The sequence below is a fragment of the Ochotona curzoniae genome, unplaced genomic scaffold (assembly GCF_017591425.1).
Source record: "Ochotona curzoniae isolate NIBS_2020 unplaced genomic scaffold, NIBS_Ocur_1.0 scaffold_4701, whole genome shotgun sequence".
NCBI lineage: Eukaryota > Metazoa > Chordata > Mammalia > Lagomorpha > Ochotonidae > Ochotona > Ochotona curzoniae.
Genome location: NW_024467122.1, coordinates 41,311,046 through 41,333,945, shown reverse-complemented (window position 1 = coordinate 41,333,945; position 22,900 = coordinate 41,311,046). Strand labels below are relative to the sequence as shown.

The window sequence follows — 22,900 nt, the reverse complement described above, 5'->3', positions numbered from 1 at the left end:
TAAGCTTTCTTTGTTGTTCTCTGTCCTATCTATTCAAATTTTGTTTTTGTTGTTGTTGTTTTGTTTTTAGGCAGGAGGGGGGTGGCTCTGGGGCGACCCTTACTGTTCTGTTTCTGTGGACCACTCAGGGCTCCTGGCTGTTGTCATGATGACATTGGGTCCTGCGAGGAAGGATTTGGGCTTCTTCCATCTCATGTGGGAGATTCAAATGGGAATGGATGACCTCAGAATTCTCGGCCTCCGAAGGCACTCCAATTCCCCGTGTATACCTGTTTTTTCTCTAATGACACGTTCTTCTCATGCCAAGTCGCTGCTATTCAAAGGAATGTGTCAACACATGCCATTTAATTGCATAAATTTTTTGAAGTTACTAGAATTCAAATCCACTGTCAAAGCTATATTTAAAAGTATAATTTTAGGTCCTGGTGCAATAGCCTAGCAGCTAAAGTCCTCGCCTTCACATGCTGGGATCCCAAATGGGTGCTGGTTCATGAAGCTCCTAGTTCTGAACTGGCCTGGCTCTGGCCATTGTAGCCGCCCCTGTCTCTGTGACTCTGTCTTTCAAATAAATAAAATAAATCTTAAAAAAAGAAAAAGACTTTTGTGCAGGTGCAACATTGTGATGCAGTTAGGCTGTCAGTTGGGATGCCTACAACTCACATTGGGGTACCTGCGATGGAATCCCTACTGTGCCCTGATTGTCATCCTCGAAGGCAGCAGAGGGTGGCCCAAGTACTTGAGTTCCTGCCACTATTGGGAATTTGAATGGATATCCTGGCTTTGGCTCTTGGTTTGGCCTGGCATAGATCTTAACTGTTGAGGTCATTTGGGGGGATTAAGTGATAGATGGAATCTTTTGTTGTTCCTGCCTTTTTTCTTTTTCTTTTTTCTTTTTTTTTTTTTTTAAGATTTGTTTGTTTTGTGACCCAACACGGCAGCCTAGCAGCTAAAGTCCTCGCCTTGCAGGTGCTGGGATTCCTTATGGGCAGCGGTTCTAATCCCGGCAGCCCTGCTTCCCATCCAGCTCCCTGCTTGTGGTCTGGAAAGGCAGTTGAGGATGACCCAAAGCCTTGGGACCCTGCACCCACATGGGAGACCTGGAAAAAGATTCAGGCTTCTGGCCTCAGATCTGCTCAGCTCTGGCTGTTGTGGCCACTTGGCGAGTGAGCCAGTTGACAGATTACCTCTCTCTCTCTCCTCTCTGTATATCTGACTTTCCAATAAAAATAAATAAATCTTTAAAAAAAAAAAGGCGATTCAGAAAAAAGTTATTTGTTTTCCCAAACCACAAGCAGGGACCTGGATGGGAAGCACAGAAACTGGGACACAGACCAGTGCCCATGTGGGATCCTGGTACATGCAAGGCAAGGATTTAACCACTAGGCCCTCATGTCAGGCCATTCCTGCCTTTTAAATAAATACATCTTAAATATTTTTCAGTAATTCTCTTGGAGAAAGTTTTTGAAATAAATAAAATTTCGGAGGGAAATTTTAATTTACTCTTGATCTAACTATGCCTGTGATAACCACAGAATTTCAACTTTCTGGATTTTTTTTCTTCCAGCTCAAAATGAGGATCTGAAGCTTGAAGTCACCAACATGCTTCAGAAGCACAAACAGGAAGTGGAAATCCTTCAAAGGACGGCCGCACTTTCCCAAATTCCCAACAGGCTGTCTGAGCCCACTATTTATCCAGCTGTATTCCAAGAGATTGCTCAGACTGAGGCAAGTTACAGCCCCCTAAGCAAACAAGCCCATCTTCACAGGGCTCTTTGGCTAATATCCTTGGAAAAGATGACGAGATTGGAAAACTAATACTTTATCCTAGTTGGGGACAATATCTGAGAGAATGTGAGAGTAGAGAAACTTGCTGTGTTCCACACATTTCACAGTGCTTTGCAGGTCATAAATTTTGGAATTCTGAGGCGGGCATTTGGCCTCGTGTTTAAGCATCTGGTTAACATGACCACGTCCCACATCCCAAGTACCTGATTCAATCCATAGCTTCAGCTTCCGACTCCAGCTTCTCACTAATGCAGTTCCTGGGAAGCAAGAGTGAAGAGTTCATGGAAGACCTGGATTGAGTTTTCAGCTCCTGGCCCAACTCTGCCCAGCTCTGACCAATGTGGGCTTTTGGGGAAGAACCAGTAGATGGGAGCTTCCTGTCTGTCCACCTCCCACCCTATTTCTCTCTCTCTCTCAAACAAAAAGTAGCTGCTTTTTCAGATGAGGACTTGAAATGCTCTGTTGGAAAGCAAGCAACTGTCAGAGACTGTGTATCTCCCTTCACTGCAACCACTGAACATGAACACTAGGTCAGAAAACACTTAAGAAGTAATATAAATCTGCTTTGATTTTTTAATGATTTATTCACTTTTATTTGAAAAGCAGATTTACAGAGAGAAGGAGAGAGAGAGAAAAAGGTCTCTCATTCACCGGTTCACTCCTTAAATGGCTGCAGCAGGTGGAGTTTAGCTGTTCCAAAGCCCAGGATCCCCCTCTGGTCTCCTATGCAGGTGCAGAGTCCCAAGGCCATCCTCTGCTGCTTTCCCAGGTTACAAGCAGGGAGCTGAATGGGAAGTAGAGCAGCCAGGACATGAACCAGAATCCATTTGTGATGCCAGCACTTGCAGGCAGAGGTTTAGCCTTTTGAGCCATCATGCCAGCCCCATCTCTTTGAGGTTTTGAGATGTTCTACCTGCAACAATTGCTTTATGGAGAATAATTACTAGGGTATCATGCTTACTCCTTTTGCCAATGTTTTCTCTTCTATAGCACAGTGAGCACAAAGACCAAGAAGATAAGAAACTCTCCCAGTTGTTAAGTGAGTTGCAAATATCACATGCAGAGACCACATTGGAACTGGAGAAAACTAGAGACATGCTTATTCTGCAGCGCAAAATCAACGTGTGCTACCAGGTGCAAGGAAAGATGGTACAGGCAGGGGATGGACAACTGGGCACTTGGGAACCATTCTCAAGACTGGAGATAAAGCAAGACCTTTGTGATGAGGGCCAGTGCCAGATGACACGCTCTGCTAGGCAAACAGAAGGTGCTAACCCTGGGAGAACTTGAGGACTCACATATGTCCATGGCATCTTGGAAGCAGAAGCTGGTGCCAAGCTAATGACAGGGACAAGTGTGAACCTTTCAAGTTCAACTCCTGTCAGTTCAAGCAGCGTCACTAGTCTATGAAATTAATAGCTGAGCAAGTCCTGGTGGGATCTGGAAGAAATCCATGCATTTCTTTAGGGGAAGCAATCAGTCCCACCAGAAGATAGCAAGTGTTCTTAATCCAGAAAATGCCACTTTATTATTACGAATTTTTTAAATCTGGGGCTCTTTAGAACTGTGTCTCTGAGATAAAAAAATTCAGACATTATTTCGTTTCAGGAGGAACTGGAAGCAATGATGACAAAAGCTGATAATGAAACTAGAGACCGTGAAGAAAAACTGGAGAGGCTGAGTCAACTCCTAGACATCAAGAACAACCGCATCAAACAGCTGGAAGGTATTTTGAGAAGCCATGGCCTTCCAACATCTGGCAAGTCTTAGTACCTTGTTCTTACCTCGCAGCCCTTCACATAGCTAATGCCTGTTCCCTTTCTGTGTCCCTGGATAGTAGGTTGCTCTCGTGGCCTTTGCGTATGGCTTACCTCTCCTATTCTTGGTCTCATCATCTTCGTTTTAATGTAGAACTAGCTGCTTCTGTCTTCCCATTGTGTTTGTGTTTTGCTGATTTCTCTGCATAGTTTCACCAGGGCTCAACAGTTGCTTCTAGGGTGTTGATTTTGTTTTAAGAGTTGAACAATGTCATTGTTGGCCCTTGAGGTGGAATAGTATTCTCTCTCTCCCCTCCGTCTCTCACTCAACTGAAGCCAGCAAAGTTTTATCAATCATTCCTTATCATTCTTTTCTTTAGGACTCTTAGAAAAAATTTTCTAAAATCTTTGCTTCCATTTGACTTGTCAGCAATGATGGGCAGCTGTCACTTCATGCAAGTTTCATACTGTATTTCCTTTATTTGCAGCAGTCACTGCTGCCCAGGCTCTGATAGTGACTCTGCACGAGATCATTTGGTCTGGCCCTGCTGAAGTATTCTCAGGCCAGGATGCTCAATAAATCTGTAGCGGTCTAATTTTTAAGTCGATAATTTTGAATTGCTTATGAATTATATGATACATATCTAAATGGCCCTTGCAGATGAAAGATTTCCCACTTCTGTTGTATGTCAAGAAACTTGGCTTTGTTATTGTCCTTGGTGATACAAGATCTGACTCACTGACCCAATTCACCAGAGATGCATTTAAACCAGAGTATTTTTATTGAGCAGTAGTGATTATGCCATTGTTGCCATGTGAATATTAAAAAGCAGTGCTAAAGGGCAGCCCTGTCTCTAGTGGGAAGAATTAGTAAGCAGACTTCTGAGTGATCATGAAACTAGAATAAAGGGTGAGAAGTCTTTCTGCGTTATGGCTTGTCTATGAGTCTGACAGAAGGTCATTGCCATATAACAAAGGAAATCCTACCTTGGAACGAAGTTCTTAGACCCTTCAGTGCAAGATCTTTGTCCTGAGACAGTGCTGAATGGTTTTACCTTCTTCTGAAGATTCACTTGCTTTAATGTGTTGTTTTCTGATTACTGGTAAGACTAAAGAGCTTTTCATATGTTTGTCAGTTATTGATATTATTTCTTTTGAGAATTGCTTGTCTTGCTCTTTTGCTCATTTATGAATAGTATCTAATTTATTTGTCTAGCTTCTTTATATAAGATAGTAAGACTATTAACCATATGTCATATGATACAAAATTTTTAATATATTGTATTTACTTCTATTAATTTCATAAGTTAAGAAAGCATAGTCTTCTCTGTGTTCCTCTTTCTTTTGAATTTGAAGACACTCTGAAGTACCCAGAACATTTTATTCTGTTGCTTTTAACTCTCAAAATAGAACTTTCAGGGTGAGGGTATTATGGAACTACAGATTATTACACCGCTAGAGACACCCATATCCCATTTATGAGTACCTGGTTCACATTTTGGCTACTCCAATCCAGCTTCCTGCAAATGTGTACCTGGGGAGGCAGCAGATGATAGCTCGAGTGTTTGGGTCCATGCCTTCCGAGGGAGTCAGAGACCCGAGGTTTTAGGCTGACCTAACCCAAACTATTGAGGGCATTTGGGAAGTAGGCCAGCATATGGATGATCTCCCTTTGACCCCTCTCAAACTTTTTCTTTTACGATTTTTTGTGTTTAAAATAAACTAAACTTTTAAAAAAAGATTTATTTATTTTTATTGGAAAATCAGATATACATAGAGGAGGAGAGACAGAGAGGAAGGTCTTCCGTCTGATGATTCATTCCCCAGGTGAGCGCAACGACCAGTGCTGCGCCGATCCAGAGGCAGGAGCCAGGAACCTCCTCCAGGTCTCCCATGTGCGTGCAGGGTGCCAAGGCTTTGGGCCGTCCTCCACTGCTTTCCCAGGTCACAAGCAGGGAGCTGGGCAGGAAGTGGAGCTGCCGGGATTAGAACCGGTGCCCATCTGGGATCCTGGCACATTCATGGCGAGGACTTTAGCCACTAGGCCACACCACCGGGCCCTAAACTTTTTTTTTTTTTAAACAAAAAGCTGGACTTTCACTATTAGCACCCTGTGAAGACAGTTATTCCCAGTTTAAAGCACACCATGTATGTGAGTTTCTGATGGGCTGGACGGGCATTGATGCAGATGTAATCCATTATCTGCACATGTTTGCACTCTACTGTCAGTAGTTTCAATCTCTTTCCAGTAAGTCTTCTCTTCCACTTTTTACTCTATTGCTATTCGATATGAAGGGGACTTTTTGCCTTCTTTGGATGAAACCAAATTTTTAACAGCTGACAAAATAGCTCCTCAGACTAAAGAAGCCAGATTCTGAACACAATGAAAACTCTGGCAGTTCTTGGCAGGGCCCAGTAGGATGTAATCGACATTGGGTTTGTACCTCACTGTCTTTTCCATAGCCAGTTTACCAAGCTTTGGGAAAGAATCACATTTTTGTGTGTCTAGTTCCTTCTTGTAGAATTAGCAGCTAATTGGTAGGACCTTGCTGTAAGCCAAAATAAAATCTTCTAGCAGATGAAATATGCTACCCAAGGTTTTCCTGAGCTTCGTACTTTGTTTTCCATTGCTTGTTCTGTATCTTCTCTCTAAAGCAGGCTCTGGATTCTTTGGCCACCAGAATCCAGAGCTCCTAGTTGCCATTCTCTTGTCTTTGCTTTTGAATCCCATGGTCTGTTGATCTATTTATAAGTTGGGCATTTATGTTGTTCCCCTTCTTCTTTCCAGCCTTTTTTGAGGATTAACTCCCTACTCTTTAATGGATGGGCAGTTTTCTTTTCCCTCTAGAACAGCTCAAAGACATTGCCTATGGCACTCGAAATATGCCAATACGTCTCCCAACCCTGCCTGCCCCTGGAGAAGAAGAGGGAGCAGATGTTTCTCTGCTGAGTCACAGGGACAATCTTTTCGAGTTACACATCCACCAGGCTTTCCTGACATCTGCTGCCTTGGCTCGGGCTGGGGATGTCCGGCCTACCACTTTCTGCACCTATGCCTTCTATGATTTCGAAACTCATTGTACACCGCTCTCTGTGGGGCCGCAGCCCTACTATGACTTCACTTCCCAGTATGTGGTGGAGACAGATTCCCTTTTCTTACACTACCTTCAAGGGGCTTCAGCCCGACTTGAGCTACAGCAGGCTGTGGCCAGTGAACACCACACCCTTGCAGCTGGATGGATTCGCTTTAACAGAGTGCTAGAGACCGTGGAGAAAGTCCATGGTTCAGTCACACTTATTGGTAAGTGCTGTTGGCTTCCTCTAATTCCCCAGACCCTAGTGCAGCATTTTCCTAAGTGTTTTGTTGCTCATTATCTTCCCCTCTGCCTTTTTTCTTGATCCTTGCCATACCCTCTGTGTTCTCCATGCCATTCACACTTTCTGTGACCCAGGAGTCAGTGGAGAAGACTTTGGGTTGCTAGAATACTGGATGAGGCTGCACATCCCCACAGGACGCAGCCAACAGGCATGCACTAAACGAAAGAAAGCCCAGGTCTACCTGTCAGCCCCTGCACCTGGAGCCTGGGAGACCAAGGAGGACAAGGTGAGAACAGGATGTATCCATGCATCTCCAAGGAGCCTGCACCAAAGGGCTCATGAGAACAGCCCCATTTTTCACTGCCAGTAGGTATATAGATACAAGTTCCACATGAAACCATGCCCTTGCAACTGGTTGGCATTCCTTGCTGGGAGCACAGTAGCTTCTGTGTGCCATCTTTTCAGATAAGGCCTGAGTGTTGGTGTCTCCTTCAGATGACTGCCAGTGCCAGTCTGCAGGTCCTTGGGTGTGTCTGCAGCCCAGCCAATGTCGCCGTCCTCAAGGTCATAGCTCTTCTTCTCCAGAGGTGCTGGCCCTGTGTCACTGCACTGTTCTTGCTTTGCCCTCCTTCTCAATCTAAGATCCATTTCTTTCTAGTCCAGAGCCCAAACATGGAGCCCACAGAATGAGCTGCGGGTTGAAATCACCAGGTGCTGTGGCCTCCGGAGTCGCCAGCCGGGAGCTCAGCCCAGCCCGTACGTCATGTACCACTTCTTCACCTTTGCTGACCATGATACTGCCATCGTGCCAGCCAGTAACAGTCCCTACTTTAGAGACCAGGCCCGATTCTCAGTGGTTGTGACCTCTGACCTGGATCACTACCTGAGGCAGGAGGCCCTGTCACTATACGTCTTTGATGATGAAGACTCAGAGCCTGGCTCATATCTCGGCCGAGTTCTGGTGCCCTTGCTGCCTCTTGCGCAAAACCAATCTATTAAAGGTGGGAGCTTGCAGCTGGTACATCTTCATGCCTTTCCCCTTGATGTTCTCTGTGTCTTTGTGTACTTGCTTGGATCAGTCTCTCTTTTAAAGCAGCTGCAATGGTTTTAGGCTCTTGTCAAGAGTGGCACAGCTGGGCCTGGGGCAGTAGCCTAGCAGCTGAAGTCTTCACCTTACATGCACTGGGATCCCATATGGTTCACTTCTCATCCAGCTCCCTGCATGTGGCCTGGGAAAGCAGTCGAGGATGGCCCAAAGCCTTGGGACCCTGCACCTGCGTGGGAGACCCAGAAGAGGCTCCGAGCTCCTGACTTCGGATCAGCTTAGCTCCAGCTGTTGTGGACACTTGGGGAGTGAATCACTGGACGGGAGAGATTTCTCTCTGTCTCTCCTCCTCTCTGTATATCTTAATTTCCAGTAAAAATAAAAATAAATTTTAAAAAGTGGAAGAGCTGGAGACAGAGCCTCTTGGTCTTGTCTGGGGACACTGTTTGCTATGGCTCTTCAGCTACTAAAACAGGAGTCTCCATTGGTGAATGACTGCGCTGCCCCTATGTTCCACCCAATTCAATGCCTCTGTCTCTGAGCAAGCTTTTTAACATTCTGCAGTATTTCCCAGCATGGATTTTCACTTAAGGCTGCTTGCTTCTTCTTTTTCTTTAATAGGTGGGGTCAGCTTTTATTGCTTAAGGAGCAACCCTCCCATCTGAGCTGTGAGGAGACCTACTGTTTCTTAATGCATGACTAGGTAGCTGAAGATGACCTGTGACCTTAAATTACCCCCTACCCCGGCCCTGCCCTTTAGTTCTCTTAAACACAGGCTGCGAAGATGTCCGTGCAGACCAAGGAAAGGCAGTGAATTAGATTTACCTTTTCCCCATTGTAGAGCTGAGCTCCTCACTCTTAGCTGATTTGCATATTCCAGTTGTGGGGTGCACCTGCAGCAGTGAGCTCTGGCTACAGTCCCAGGGAAGGTGAAGCAGGAGTATCTGCATGCGCTTCCTAGAACGTGTGGACGAGCACAACAGGTGCCAGCCGTGGTTCACATGTTTCTGTGTGCTCCAGGAAGCATGTGAGGCTTCCATGCTCCTCATGCCATCACTGTTTTAAAAAAAGGGAAGAACAAGGAAAAAGGTAGGAAGAAAAGGTTCATACCCCCACTCCCATCTCAGCCGGGGAGGAGAGACAGCGGGAGCTGTCAACTGGTGTTACAAACCAGCAGCCTGACATTTGGAGAAAGACATCTTGCTGAAGCCTGCTTGGAGTCACTGGAGGGAGTGTAAATGATGGCTCTCTAGGTGTACGTAAGACGTAGTAAGAATTGAATCATAGTAATCACCATGCCATCCTGTTTGTTGGGTAGAAGACTGATGACAAGCAAGCTGTACTCCTCTCTGTGTGTCTTTTGTCTTTCTGAAACCTGTGTTCAGTTATTGCTATTCTTATGGCAGTGTTATTTGTGTTACTTCTGAGTGTGTGATTGTCATGATTATTTGGTGGATGTTCACTTAGTTACTAATGAAATATAATAAAATTGAAAATAGGGGAAAATAGAGCTGTACAATAAATGTTCACTTGCCTCTATCCTGTGGTCAGGTCTGATTAATTCATGTCTTTGTGCCTCCCAGGTGAGTTTATGCTCACTGACCCTACAGAGAAGCCTAATGGAACTATTCAAGTGCACTTGGATTGGAAGTCTGACTACATGCCTCCAGAGAGCAGTTTGCAACCAGAAGCCCTGGATGAGGAACATGATAACAAGGACAGGGTAGAGGTCTTGTTTGAAGAGGAAAATGCTTCCAGTCCTGCCCAGGTAGCTTCCCAGGACAAAATATATATATTTGTTTTGTGAATGTCAGGTGTTACACAGACTTAAATCTCCATTCCTCATAATGCCTGAGACATTGACTGTGCAACTAAAGCCCTGGTTTTTTTAGGGGTGGGGGAGGAGAGAGACGAAAAGCCTCTCAGCCCTGTGGCAGGAGGAGAATAAAGTCCAGTACGAGTTCACAAATCTTCTGTATAGCAAGGTGGCCTTGTAACACTGTCTTGGACCCTTCTGTCCAGAACCAGGTGGCATCTGCTGAGATTCCCATTGAAGCTGGCCAGTTTCAAGCAAAGAGAAAATTTCCTCAGGTGGGAGAAAGGAAGGAAAAAGAACACCAGGTTGCCAGTTACTCCAGAAGAAAACATGGCAAAAGACTAGGTGCCCAAGGAAAGAACAGAATGGAGTATCTTAGTCGTAACATCGTAAATGGAAATACACTGCAAGTAAGAAACCTTGAAGAGCTAGAATATGGGTTGTAGTGTCCTCAGGCATATTATTCTCTTTTATTTTCCTTTTCTTTTCCTTTCTTTTTCGTTTCTTTTCTCTTCTTTTCTTTTCTCTTCTTAGGCATGTTATTCTGAGGTAGAAGCAGACAAAGAAGACAGGCAGTGATCCTGGTCAATCGTAGCTAGCATGTGTCTCCAAAACAAGCAGATTAATAAGCCCCCAGAACTATTCATTTCCATGAATAGTTTAACTCGTCAGATTATGTCTGGTTAGCACAATTGGTAGTTAGTACTTCAGTGTCATATGTTTGTTTATATTTGATACTTACTGAAAAAGTACTACATTATAAAAAGTAAATAGAACTAATAGAAAGAAAGAAAAATAGAAAACCAAAATGTTACTAGTGATGCAGTATTGTTGTTCTTGTTCTAAAGCAGGTGAACTACACTGAGTTGAAGTTCTCAGGGCTTAAGATCACTGTAGATGAAGAAAGGCAGCACGTGGAAGAGGAAATGACGTTATCTCATACATCACCGAAGCAGGAGAAATCCCTTCATCCCGTAAATGGTACTATTTTGACATTGAATTTTTGTACATGATCATTATCTGACTTTATCAAGTCAGATTTTTACCATCCTTCATCCTGGAGTGCTAAACCTTTTTTGTTTTTTAAGATTAATTATTTTACTTGAAAGAATTAGACAGAAGAAGCAGAGAGAGATATCTTCCATCCTCTGGGTTACTTCCCAAATGGCTGCCATGGTCAGAATTGGGCCAGTCCAATGTTGGGATGGATAGGCACTTAGCTGGGAAGCAGGGATGTAGTGTGAATGTGGTGCCAGCCCAGGATGGCCAGGAATAGGCCCAAGAAAGGATTTGTTGCTCTGTGATCTGAGGCCTGGGAGGCAGCATCATCCTGAGCTATGTTTTAGCAGCATTTGGAAGAACTAATCTGACACCTGCCAGGCTCCCGATCTGGGGGTCCCAGGCACAAACTGCGCTTCAACCATGTTGAAGAGCTTTGTGGAGACAAAAGAGCTTCAAAAAGTTTCCTAAATGAATGAGAATCATGAACATGGGTAATTTTTTTTAAAGATTTGTTTACTTTATTATTTTTTGTAATTATTTTATTTTGATAATCTTTACATAGCTGATTAGGGCACAAAGGGTCAAGGGCTATAAGAAAATGGGTAAGATTATTGTTTCCACATTATTATTAATTTTTTTGTATCTGTGGTAAGAGGGGAAATAAAGGGAGAAACCTCCCATACAACTCAGGTCCCTGATGCTGAAGTGGTTTTGATAGTTCAACAGTCCTGAATTGCTGCCCATATCGCCATTCTAAGCACTATAAAATCTTTCCAGAATCTGCTGGCTGACGTAGTTCACCTTTAGAGTCTCTGTTTGCCCAAATTTTCACTCCCAACACTTGGCTGGGGTAGTTGCTCAATTTGCTGTGTCCTCGGTCTTCTGTTGTGATACCAGGTGTCCTCTGCAGACTCCAAGGTACTGCCATGTCTTCCATGTGCACCTGGATATGCTGTCCACTGCTCCGTCTGAGTTTCCAAGGATACTCAGCTTTTTAAAAATACTTTAAAAAAATATTTATTTATTTTGATTACAAAGTCAGATATATAGAGAGAGGAGGAGAGATAGAGAGGAAGATCCTCCGTCCAATGAATCACTCCCCAAGTGAGCACAATGGCTGGTGGTGTGCTGATCCGGAGCTAGGAGCCAGGAACTTCCTCCACGTCTTCCATATGGGTTCAGGGTCCCAAAGCATTGGGCCGTTCTCTACTGCTTTCCCAGGCCACAAGCAAGGTGAGGACTTTAGCCCCTAGGCCACGCCACCGGGCCCGGATGCTCAGCTTTGACACTTGCACTCAATGGTCAGACCATGGAACCTGCACTTCTCATCATAGTTTGGGGTCTGAGTCTGGCAGTTCAGTTGGGGAGATCCCCAAAGAAACTTTGTCTGAGGTGACCCTAGACCAGATTGTTGTGTGTGCTTGCCAATACAGGGTCTGGCACAATCTCTCATCCCAGTCAGCTTGTGCATATGTTGGTGATTGCAATTGCTGTGTCCGTTTTGCCTCCAGTTCTGGGTATTGTAGCTCAGCCTGATCCTGCCCAGCACACACTTGGCCCTTACACAAACCAATGGAAGCTGCAACCTAGTTGGAGTGACCTGCAATAACCCCCACCAGTCCTGCCCCCTGCCCTGGTTCCTGTGCTCGCCAGTATGTACAGCGGACTGTTTCAGTCTGTCCCACATCTCATTCAGCTCTCATACGTGTCAATGGGCATTGAAGCCTAGTTCAGCCCAACCAGGCCCACTATCCAGCACACACACCTGCTGGGTGGGTGCCGTTCTGTCCAGCCACGTCTGGCCCAATCCTGGCTTTCATGCTCTCTAGTGGGAGTAATAACCTGAGAGGGAGGTGCCCACTATTTCCCTCCTAGCCCACTCACACTCCCAGACCATGCACTTTCCAGGTGGTTCTGCAGTTTAACTTGACAGAATTAGCCCCCAGTGCTAGCATCTACCAGCTGATGCTGCAGCAAAGCCCAACCAACCCTTGCCCACTCTGATTTATACTTGCACCAGCAAGAAATGTCAGTCCAGCCTGGCTTTTCTCTGATCTAACTCACATGAGGCCCACTGGTATTGTAGCCCTGCCTGGTCTGGTCTGGCCCCATCCCAATTCACGCTTTCCAGTGGGAGTGGTGGTCCAGCAGGGGAGCCCTCCACATTCCTCCTTTCATGTGTGCTGGTTGGGCACTGCAGCGCAGTCCTGCAAAGCCCCCCTCACCTTGGCATTTGCCAGTGGGTGTTGTAGCATGACCCAGCCCGACCCACCCCCAATTGCAGCTGATGCTGGTGAGGGTTACAACCCAGCCGAGTTCAGCAGACACCCAATCCCAGCTGTAATGTGTACTGGTGTGTGTTGCGACTGAACCTGGCCCGACTTACGCTCTATTCTGGTGCTCGGATTCACCAGCGGGTGATGTGAATTGGTTCAGCCTGGTCCACCCCTGACCTATGCCAAATGTATGCCAGTGGGTACTTTTCCCTGGCCTAATCTGGGTTGCTCTCAATCATGGTTCTTGAGCTAATCTGCAAGGACTGTGTCCTGATAGAGGAGTTTCCCAAGCTCCTCCATCAGAACTTCTCCCAATGCTAGATCTTACGCATACGGGTGGGTTCATGAACCAGACCTACTCAGTCCACCTCCTATCCTAGCAGGAACACTGGCCTTTCCTGACTGGCCTTCAATCCATTCCAGTTCTTACTGTTGGATGTTTCAACCCAGCCAAGGCTCATCCATACTCAGCCATGGCTCACACATGGCTCAGTAGGGGTAGAGTCCTATCCTAGTCCATCTTACATCTACCCTGGTCCTCCAATGCACCAGATGGAGCTAGAGTCTAGCCCAGCTTAGTGCACCCAGTCCCAGTCATCACTGTTGCCGGGGGACACTAGACCCATATCCAGACCAGAACAGGCCCCTCTCCAGCCTCCACACTCACCAGTGGAAACCCCAGCCCATCCAGAGTTTCCTCTAAGCTCCCCAACCAGGCCTGTTCCCAGCCACCGATTGCGCGCATGCTATTGATTGCTCTAACCCGGCTAAGATTTGTTTATTTTATCTTATTTTCCCCCCCTTTGTCTTTTTTTTATTATTATTATTGGAAAGTCAGGCAGAGAGGAGGAGAGACACAGAAGAAGATCTTCTGTCTGATGATTCACTCCCAAGCGGACACAACGGCTGGAGCTGAGCCAATCCAAAACCAGGAGCCAGGAGCTTCTTCTGGGTCTCCCACGCAGGTGCAGGGTCCCAAAGCTTTGGGCCGTCCTCGACTGCTTTCCCAGGCCACAAGCAGGGAGCTGGATGGGAAGCAGGGCTGTTGGGATTAGAACCGGCACCCTTTTGGGATCCTGGGAGTGCAAGGCGAGGACCTTAACCACTATGCTATCGCGCCAGGCCCAGATTTGTTTATTTTCAATGGAAAGGAAAATTCACAGAGAAAAAGATTGTTCATTCACTGATTCATTCCCCAAATGACTGGAACATATGGAGCTGAGCCAGTCTGAAACCAGGAGCCAGAGCTTCTTCCAGGTCTTTCACATGGGTACAGGGTCCCAAGGCTTTGAGCCATCTCTATTGTTTTCCAAGGTTATAAGCAGGGAGTTGATGGGAAGTGGAGCAGCCAAGACAAGAAGCAGCACCCACGTGAGATACCTGCACTTCCAGGTGGAGGATTAGCCAGTTGAGCATTGCTAGCCCTGTGGATGTGTATTTTTTTTTTAAGATTGTTTATTTTTATTGGAAAGTCAGATATGCAGAGAGGAGGAGAGACAGAAGATCCTCTGTCCATTAATTCACTCCAGTGGCCGTAATGGCCTGAGCTGAGCCGATCTGAAGGTTGGAGCCTGGAGCCTCTTTTGGGTCTGCCAGGCAGCAGCTGCAGAGTCCCAAGGCTTTGGGCTATCTTCAACTGTTTTCCCAAACTACAGGCAGGGAGCTAGATGGGAAGCAGGGCTTGTGGGATTAGAACTGGTGCCCACTTGGGATTCTAGCACGTGTGAAGTGAGAACTTTAGCCTCTAGGCTACCACGTTGGGCCCCAGAAGATGCATATTTTAAGTTAAAACCGTTGTTTTGAAATCATCTCAAACTTATATAATAGCTACAGAAATAGGAAAAAAAAATTGCGAAACTCTCTACCCCAATTTAACAACTTTTAGCACATTGTCACTGTTTATCATTTTGTTCTGGAACATTTGAGAATATATGGCAAGCCTAATGTTTTGTTACTACAGTACATTTATATTTTCAATAAACTCTATTATGTAACCACAGTTCAGCATGTCAAATGTAACATGGATCTGTTATTGCCCACTGTCAAATACATTTTCAGAATTTGTTAGTTGCCCTAATAAACTCTATGATAGCAGGCTTTGTTTCCCTGCCTTATTCAGAATCATCCATTAGACAATAAAATCTGTTTAAAAGAAAAAGATATCTCATGCCACTCACTTGGGTGATTTGGAGAAAGTTCCTAGCTCCTGGCTTTGACCAAGTGAAGATCTCTCATCTGTAACTCCTTCAAGTAGATGAATACATCTAAAAAAAATGAGGGGAGGAAAAAAAAAATAAAGAAAGGAGTGCTTGATGCTGTACCCTGGTCGCTAAATCCTTGCCTTGCAAGTGCTGGGATCCCATGTGAGTGTTGGTCCCAGATATTCCACTTCGCATCCAGCTCCCTGCCTGTGGCCCCAGGAAGGCAGTAGAAGATGGCCCAAACCCTAAGAACCCTGAACCTGCATGGGAGACCTGGAAGAAGCTGTTGGTTCTTGGCTTTCGATCGGTGCAGCTCCAGCTATTGCAGCTACTTGGGGAGTGGATAAGTGGATGGAAGGTACGTCTGTCTCTCTGTCTCTCCTTTTCTCTGTAAAATTTAACTTCCTAATAAAAATCAATAAATATTTTTTTAAAAAGGAAACGAAAGGACAGTCCTTGGTTTATCAGTAAGGTGCATAATTGACTTGTCCAGAGCTGGTACTATAGCCAGAGCCAGTGCCAAGATATTCGGTGTGTACTGAAAGAAAATAAGTGGCTGTCAGTCCTAAGATCACTATAAAGTAAATATCTCCTTTTAAACTGGACACAGTGGAGAGTTTGCCTCTAAGCCAAACACTGAGGGTTTTGTTTTTTTTTTTTTTTTTGCGGAAGAAAAATTACTCCAAGAAAAAAAAAAAGATGCAGCAAGGAATTAAACACAAAGAATATGGATTTATTTAAATGACCGTATCAAGTGAAGTTATAAACCTGTGGAGTTTTCTGTATACTGAGCATGAAATAGGTAGCAGGGATGAGTGTTTGACACAGAAATTAAGCTGTCACTTGGGATGTCATATCCCAAATAGGACTACTTTGGGATAGAGTTACTCCTCCACTCTGCATTCCAACTTCCTGTCAATGCAGTTGATAACTCACTTGCACCTCTGTGGGAAAGTCATGCTTGACTTCATGACACGTGGTTTCCACGTGACCCAAAGCTAGCTGTTGCAGGCATTTGGGGGGTGAGCCAGCAATGGGAGGATGTACTTGTTTTCTGAGTCTGCTTTTAAAATTGGAAATAAATAAAATTTTATTTTGTTTATTTTTATTGGAAAGGCAGATTAACAGAGAGTAGGAGAGACAAAGAGAAAGATCTTCCTTCCACTGGGTCACTCTCCAAGTGGCCACAACAGGCGGAGCTGAGCCGATCCGAAGCCAGGAACTAGGAGCTTCTTCCAGGTCTCCCCCGTGGGTTCAGGGTCCTGAGGCTCTGGGCTGTCTTCTACTGCATTTCCAGGCTACAGGAAGTGAGCTGGATGGAAGTGGAGCAGGCAGGACACAAGGCAGTCCCCATATGAAATTCTGGTGCATTCAAGGCAAGGATTTAGCCGCTGATCCATTATACCAGGCCCTAAAATTTTATTTTAAAAAGTTCAATCACATTCTAAAAATAAATGCATGATGGATGATGGATAACATAATGAGGTGAATAATATGTGCCCTAAAGAATCTATGAATGGTATTTTATTTAGAAAGAGTTTTTTCAGGTACTACTATGTTAGAGACCAATCAATATGGACCTTAAATCAAATAACAGGGCCTAGCATAATGACTCAGCTAGCTAATCCTCCCGCTTCAAGCTCAGGTATCCCATATGGGCAGTTGGTGTCCCAGCTACTCCACTTCCCACCTAGCTCCCTGCTTGTGGCCTGGGAAAACAATGGAGGATGGCCCAAAGCCTTGGGACCCTGCACACTCATGGGTGCACTTCAGAAAGTGGAGAACTGTGATGGTGCTCTCTAAGATGCCAAGAGTAAACCACACATTGGAGGTGCCACAGCAGTGGCATTTCACTGCTGCTCCACTCCAGAAGATGCTAGGGGCTCCTGGCTGAAGGGAATCCTTGGTATCAGGTGTCACCATGGTCATAGTTGTAGAGGCATGGTATTCTACAGCAGCAGCCTTGTCTGTAGGAATGCATGTCTACCTTGTATGGCTGGTAAATACACACACACAACCAGTAAAAGGAACCCTTTGTTCGGTACCCTCTGCTGATAAAACTTAAAATGGTGCCAGCTGACAGAGGAGAAATATTTACAGGGCCCACAGTTGAGATACAATAATAGGACATTTGGCAATTGGCTAATGAAAAAAGAGCAAAGACGCAAGTGTGAGATCAAGGAAAGACTGCTTCCTAAAGATTGGAATGACTGGGCCCGGCATGGTAACCTAGTGGCTAAAGTCTTCACCTTGCACACACCCAGGATCCCAAATGGACGCTGGTTCTAATCCTGGTAGCCCTGCTTCCCATCCAGCTCCCTGCTTGTGGCCTGGGAAAGCAGTGGAGGACAGCCCAAAGTCTTGGCACCCTGCATCCATGTGGGAGACCTGGAAAGAAGCTCCTGGCTCCTGGCTTCAGATGGTTCCTGTTATTGTGGTCACTTGGGGAGTGAATCATCAGACAGAAGATCTTCTTCTCTGTTTCCCCCCCCCCCCCCGTGTATCTGACCATCCACTAAAAATAATTCTTTTTTTTTGTTTTTAATCCTTCTAATGCCTGTAGGCTTAGTAAGACTGCCTTAGTGCTTCCACAGACTCAGTAACATGCTGCAATGCTTGGCCGGAAGAATTGTCCGACCTGTTCAGTGTTCCATCCTCTGACAGGGCAGTTATGTTTTCTGTTGCCTAGACAAGCTGGCTGTCATGTCCTCTGGGTGCATCTGGGCATGCCAGAGAGAATGTCTTGGAGACATGTGTAATGCTCACCTCCCCTCTGGCAGATGGAGAGTCCGCTGATCAAGTTTCCGAAGCCAGTGAAGCACAAACAACAGACAGCGATGACATTGTGGTGCCACCCGAGTCTCAGAGATGTCCTAAGGCAGTAAGTACCCGGGAACACCGGAGCTAAGATTGTTTTTTGTGCTTATTGTTTAAAATTTTTTTTTGGCTTTTTTCTATTATTTTTTTCATTTTTCTCTTTTTGTCTTATGTTATTTTTGTGGACTGAGATTGTAAATAAGGACACTTGTGGGGTGTCTGCTATGGCAAGGTAGGCTAATCCTCATCTTACAGCTCCAGCATTCCATATGGATGCTGGTTTTAAAGATTGATTTATTTGTTTGAAAGACAGCAAGGAGATAGATGTTTCATCTAGTGGTTGGCTGCATCTGGGTTGGCCAGCTGTGTAAGGCAGGGGCCCAAGCACTTGATATATCATCTGCTGCATTCTGAGTTTCATTAGTAGGAAGCATTAGTAAAAAGCATAGCAGCTGGAGCTTGAACTGGCACTTCCATATAGGATGCTGGTGTGTGAGTAGTTTAATCTTTTGTACCATAATACCAACATATCAACACCGTTTATTATACCTTATGTCATAAATAATTAAGTCTCTTTTCTTCTGAACTTTTAACATGCCTTTTTGAGATATTTTTTAGCTAGTGTCTTTTTTTTTTAATAGATGAGGGTCACCTGGACAAGTCAGGACACTGTCCTCTTTTTCTCTTTTAAGATTTATTTATTTTTATTGCAAAGTAAGATATGCAGAGAGGAGGAGAGACGAAGAATATCATCCATCTGATGACTCACTCCCTAAATGGTTGCAATGGTTGGAACTGAGCCAATCTGAAGCCAAAGGCTGGGAGCCTCTTCCAGGTCTCCCATGTGGGTGCAGAGTCCCAGGGCTTTGGGCCGTCCTTGACTGCTTTCCCAGGCCACAAACAGGGAGTTAGTTGGATGGGAAGCAGGGCAGCCAAGATTAGAAACTGGTGCCCATGTAGGATCCTGGCACATTCAAAGCAAGGACTTTAGCCTCTTGGCTATTGCGCCGGTCCTCAGCTAGTATCTAGATCCCCGTACACTCTAGGCAAGGAATTTAGCCACTAGGTCATCGTGATGACAGGATAGAGACATGAAATGGCTACCAGTTGTCAGTTTCACATCGCTCAGTCTCATTAGAAGGAATGTAGCCTCCATGTGTACCTAGGTCAGATTTTAATCTGATTCTTTTTCCTAATTTACCTTGGTTATCAGAACATAATTAGGAATTTCTATTTGGCTCAACATTATCATCAAGCTTATAATTTTCAAAATTGGGAATCAGTGTTGAGCTCGTTAGTTAGGACGCTGGTTAGGATGCTCGCATCCAGTGTAGAGTGCCTGGGTTCAAGTCCCAGTTCTGCTTCCAGTTCCAGCTTGTGCAAGGCACACCCTCTGAGATGGCAGTGGTGGCTCAAGAAAGGCCCCCCTCCCCCATGAGAGGCAGTAGGTCACGGCTGGAGGAATTGGGCTCGTACTACCTCCCTGAGTCTCCTGAGTTCCAGGTTCCTGAATGTAGTGTCCACCAGCCCTGGCTGTTGTGGGCATTTAGGCAGCAAATTAGAGAGAGGATGTGATCACTCTCTTCTCCTTCCTCACTCCTTCCTCCCCCACATCTCCCTCCCTATCCTACCTCCTGTCTCTTTCTAATCAACATGTTCTTAAATATCTATTTATTTGAAAGGCAGAATTACTTACATGGAGAGATTTTCCATCTTGTGGTTCACTTCATGAAGGCTGCAATGCCTGGGTTGAGCCAGGCTGAAGCCTCATGCTTCTCTCCTGGGTTTCCTACATGGGTCTCTCCCATATGAACAGGGTGCTGGATTGGAAGAGGAGGAACCAGGACATAGCATCATAGGCAGTAATTTTACCTGATGTGTATTTACCACGAATACATATTTTGAATGAAATATGAAAAGTAAGCTATAAGAGTAAAGTGGGATTACTTTAGAATGGAGTCACTGGAATTTGAACTGGCCTTTATATGGGATGCCAGCCTCACAGGTGGCACCTTAGATCATCATGCTACAACACTAGACCAGATTCTTCTTTTAAAAATTTTTTGGTAATAATTATGTTTGTAAGTTGTTGCCAAACACATAAAAGAAGTTTCTTTTTTTTTCTTTTTTTTTAAGATTTATTTTGTTTTCATTACAAAGTCAGGTATACAGAGAGGAGGAGAGACGGAGAGGAAGAACTTTCATCTTATGGTTCACTCCTCAAGTGCCCACAATGGCTGGTGCTGCGCCAATCCAAAGCCAGGAGCCAGGAACCTCCTCCAGGTTTCCCACACGGGTGCAGGGTCCCAAGGCTTTGGACTGTTCTTGATGTTCTTGACTGATTTCCCAGGCCACAAGCAGGGAGCTGGATGGGAAGTGGAGCTGCCGGGATTAGAACCAGTACCCGTATGGGATCCTGGCACGTTCAAGGCAAGGACTTTAACTGCTAGACCACCACACCGGGCTCAGAAGTTTCTACATAATTCTCATTTGGCATTCACTATTCTGTCCTGTTTTGTCATATTATGTACTATCCTATTCCATTGTACTCTTTCATTAAAAAATAAATGCTAAGACCTGGCATGTTAGTCAAGTGGCTGAATCCTCCCTCACCTTGCACGTGCTAGGATCCCCATATGGGCGCTCAGTGTCCGGACTGTTCCACTTCCCATCCAGCTTCCTGCCTGTGGCCTGGGAAAGCAGCAGAGGATGGCCCAAAGCCTTGGGACCCTGCACCCATGTGGGAGACTCGGAAGAGGATCCTGGCTTTTGATTGACTCAGTTTGTATATTTTCTTGACTCATTCTCTGATTAGAGATGGCTGAGAAAGGCTAAACTGGAGAAGTGATACACTGGTTTGGGAGAGAGAACTTGTGGTTTGCTTTATAAACGTGTCCGGTGTATTAAAACTCTACTTATAAAATGCTCAATGATGCTTAAATTGATAATATCTTAACAATGCTAGATTAGCAGTGGCAATTCAGCAAAGCTGTGGGTTCCATGGTGGGTCTCAGGACGGGGTGTCTCATGCCTGGATCCCAGACGACAGCCACCATGTGCATGTGGTGAGCTGTCCACGGGCCTGCCGGGGCTCTGGGGGCTGCTCCCCGAATTCGGGGTAAGTACACCGAGGGGGGAGGTCTCCGTGACTGGGCAGGTCCAGGACCCACCCGCCGCCTTCATTGGGCGGTGAATGGGGGCATGCGACCTGGAATGGGGGCTGCATTCTGGTCAGGAAACGGTTGTAAACTCCCTTGGCACCAGTGTGGACTGCGATCAGATGCACCGCGCCGGGCCAGACCCCAACACCCTCTGGTGTCCTGGAGGACCGGGATAGATGTATGTGCGATGGACTAGGCAAGGTCTCAACCCCGTACTGAGCCATGCGTGAGCCATATGTGGGTATAGACGAGCCATGGCTGGGCTGAAACATCCAACAACAAGAACCAGCTTGGGTCGAAGGCCAGTCAGGAAAAGAAAGCCATTGTCCCTGCTATGACAGGAGGTGAACTGAGTAGGGCTGGCTCATGGACCCACTGGTAAGCGTGAAACCTGGCATTGGGAGAGGTTCTGATGGAGGAGCCTGGGCAACTCCTCTGGCAGGACACAGACCCAGCAGGTAAGCGCAAGAAACATGATAGGAAACAGCCCAGAACAGGCCATGGAAAGTTACCTACCGGCATACAATTGGCAGGGGTTGGGAGAAGATCAGGCTGAATCAGTTCATTTCATCCACTGGTAAACCCAAGCACCAGAACAGTGTGGGTCGAGCCAGGTTCGGTCACAACAAAGACCAGTGCAAAATACAGAATGCCAAGGTGAGGTTGCCTGTACTGGAAATGACCGCAGCGCCCAACCAGCAAGCGTGAGAACAAGGGGGCAGAGCCGGCAGGGGAATAAGGGAGGGTTCCTTTGCTGGACAGCTACTCCTGCTGGAGAGCGTGAGCTGGGGTGGGGGCAGACCAGACTAGGCAGGGCTACAACACCTGTGAGCCTCAGGTGGACTAGATCAGGGAAAAGCCGGGCTGGGCTGATTATTCCTCCTGGTGCAAAAAAAATTAGAGTGGGTGAGGGTTGTTTGGGCTTAGCCATAGCATCAGCTGCAAGAAGCTGGCACTAGGGGCTAGTTCTGTCAAATCAAACCACAGGACTAGCTGGAGAGTGGATAATCTGGGAGTGGGAGTGACCTGGGAGGGAAATAGTGGGCTCCTCCCTCTTTTTATTACATTGCGTTGTGTGACACAGTTTTGTAGGCACTGGGATTCCCCCCTCCCCTCCCGGGCTCCTCCCTCTTGGGTTACCACTTCCGTGGGAGGGCATAAAACTAGGACAGCCACTGGGGTGGAAAGGGATATGGGACAGACTAGATTACTGCTACACATACTGGCAAACCATGGTAGGGAGCGGGCCTGGTGGGGGTTATTGCGGGTTGCTCCAGCTAGGCTGAAGCTCCCACTGGTGTATGCGAGGGCCAAGTATGTGCTGGTCAGAACCAGGCTGGACTGCAACACCCATTGGTTCCAGTGGAAGTCGGGAGCAAAAACAGAATCAACCCAGTGATTGCAACCACCAGCTGATGGGGGCGATGGACGGTGCCAGGCCCTGTACTTGCTAGCACATACCAGAATCTGGTTTGAGAACACCTCAGACAAAGTTTCTTTGGAGATCTCCCCAATCAAAATGCTGGACTCAGAACCCTAACCAAGAAAAGACAGAAGACAGAACAGATCAACCAACCATCTCAGCTATATCTTGGCAGCGAAATACAGCGGAAGCAGAGAACCTGATGGACTATGTCAACCAGTGGATTCTTCAAAGACCTCATAGTGCTTGGAGTGTCAAGATTGGCAGTGATTCATAACTGTTGACATATCAAAACCACC

General features: G+C 45.9%; 1 protein-coding gene across 1 annotated transcript in view; it reads left to right on the top strand.

The window, feature by feature from the left end:
* The window catches only part of RPGRIP1 (RPGR interacting protein 1), a 63,308-nt gene that overhangs the window by 28,646 nt on the left and 11,762 nt on the right, over positions 1-22,900 (top strand). Inside the window, 10 exon segments of the mRNA XM_040968336.1 lie at positions 1,565-1,725; positions 2,776-2,919; positions 3,394-3,544; positions 6,391-6,843; positions 6,995-7,146; positions 7,519-7,861; positions 9,489-9,673; positions 9,928-10,131; positions 10,570-10,702; positions 17,981-18,081. Of these exon segments, the coding sequence (XP_040824270.1) occupies positions 1,565-1,725; positions 2,776-2,919; positions 3,394-3,544; positions 6,391-6,843; positions 6,995-7,146; positions 7,519-7,861; positions 9,489-9,673; positions 9,928-10,131; positions 10,570-10,702; positions 17,981-18,081 (2,027 nt within the window).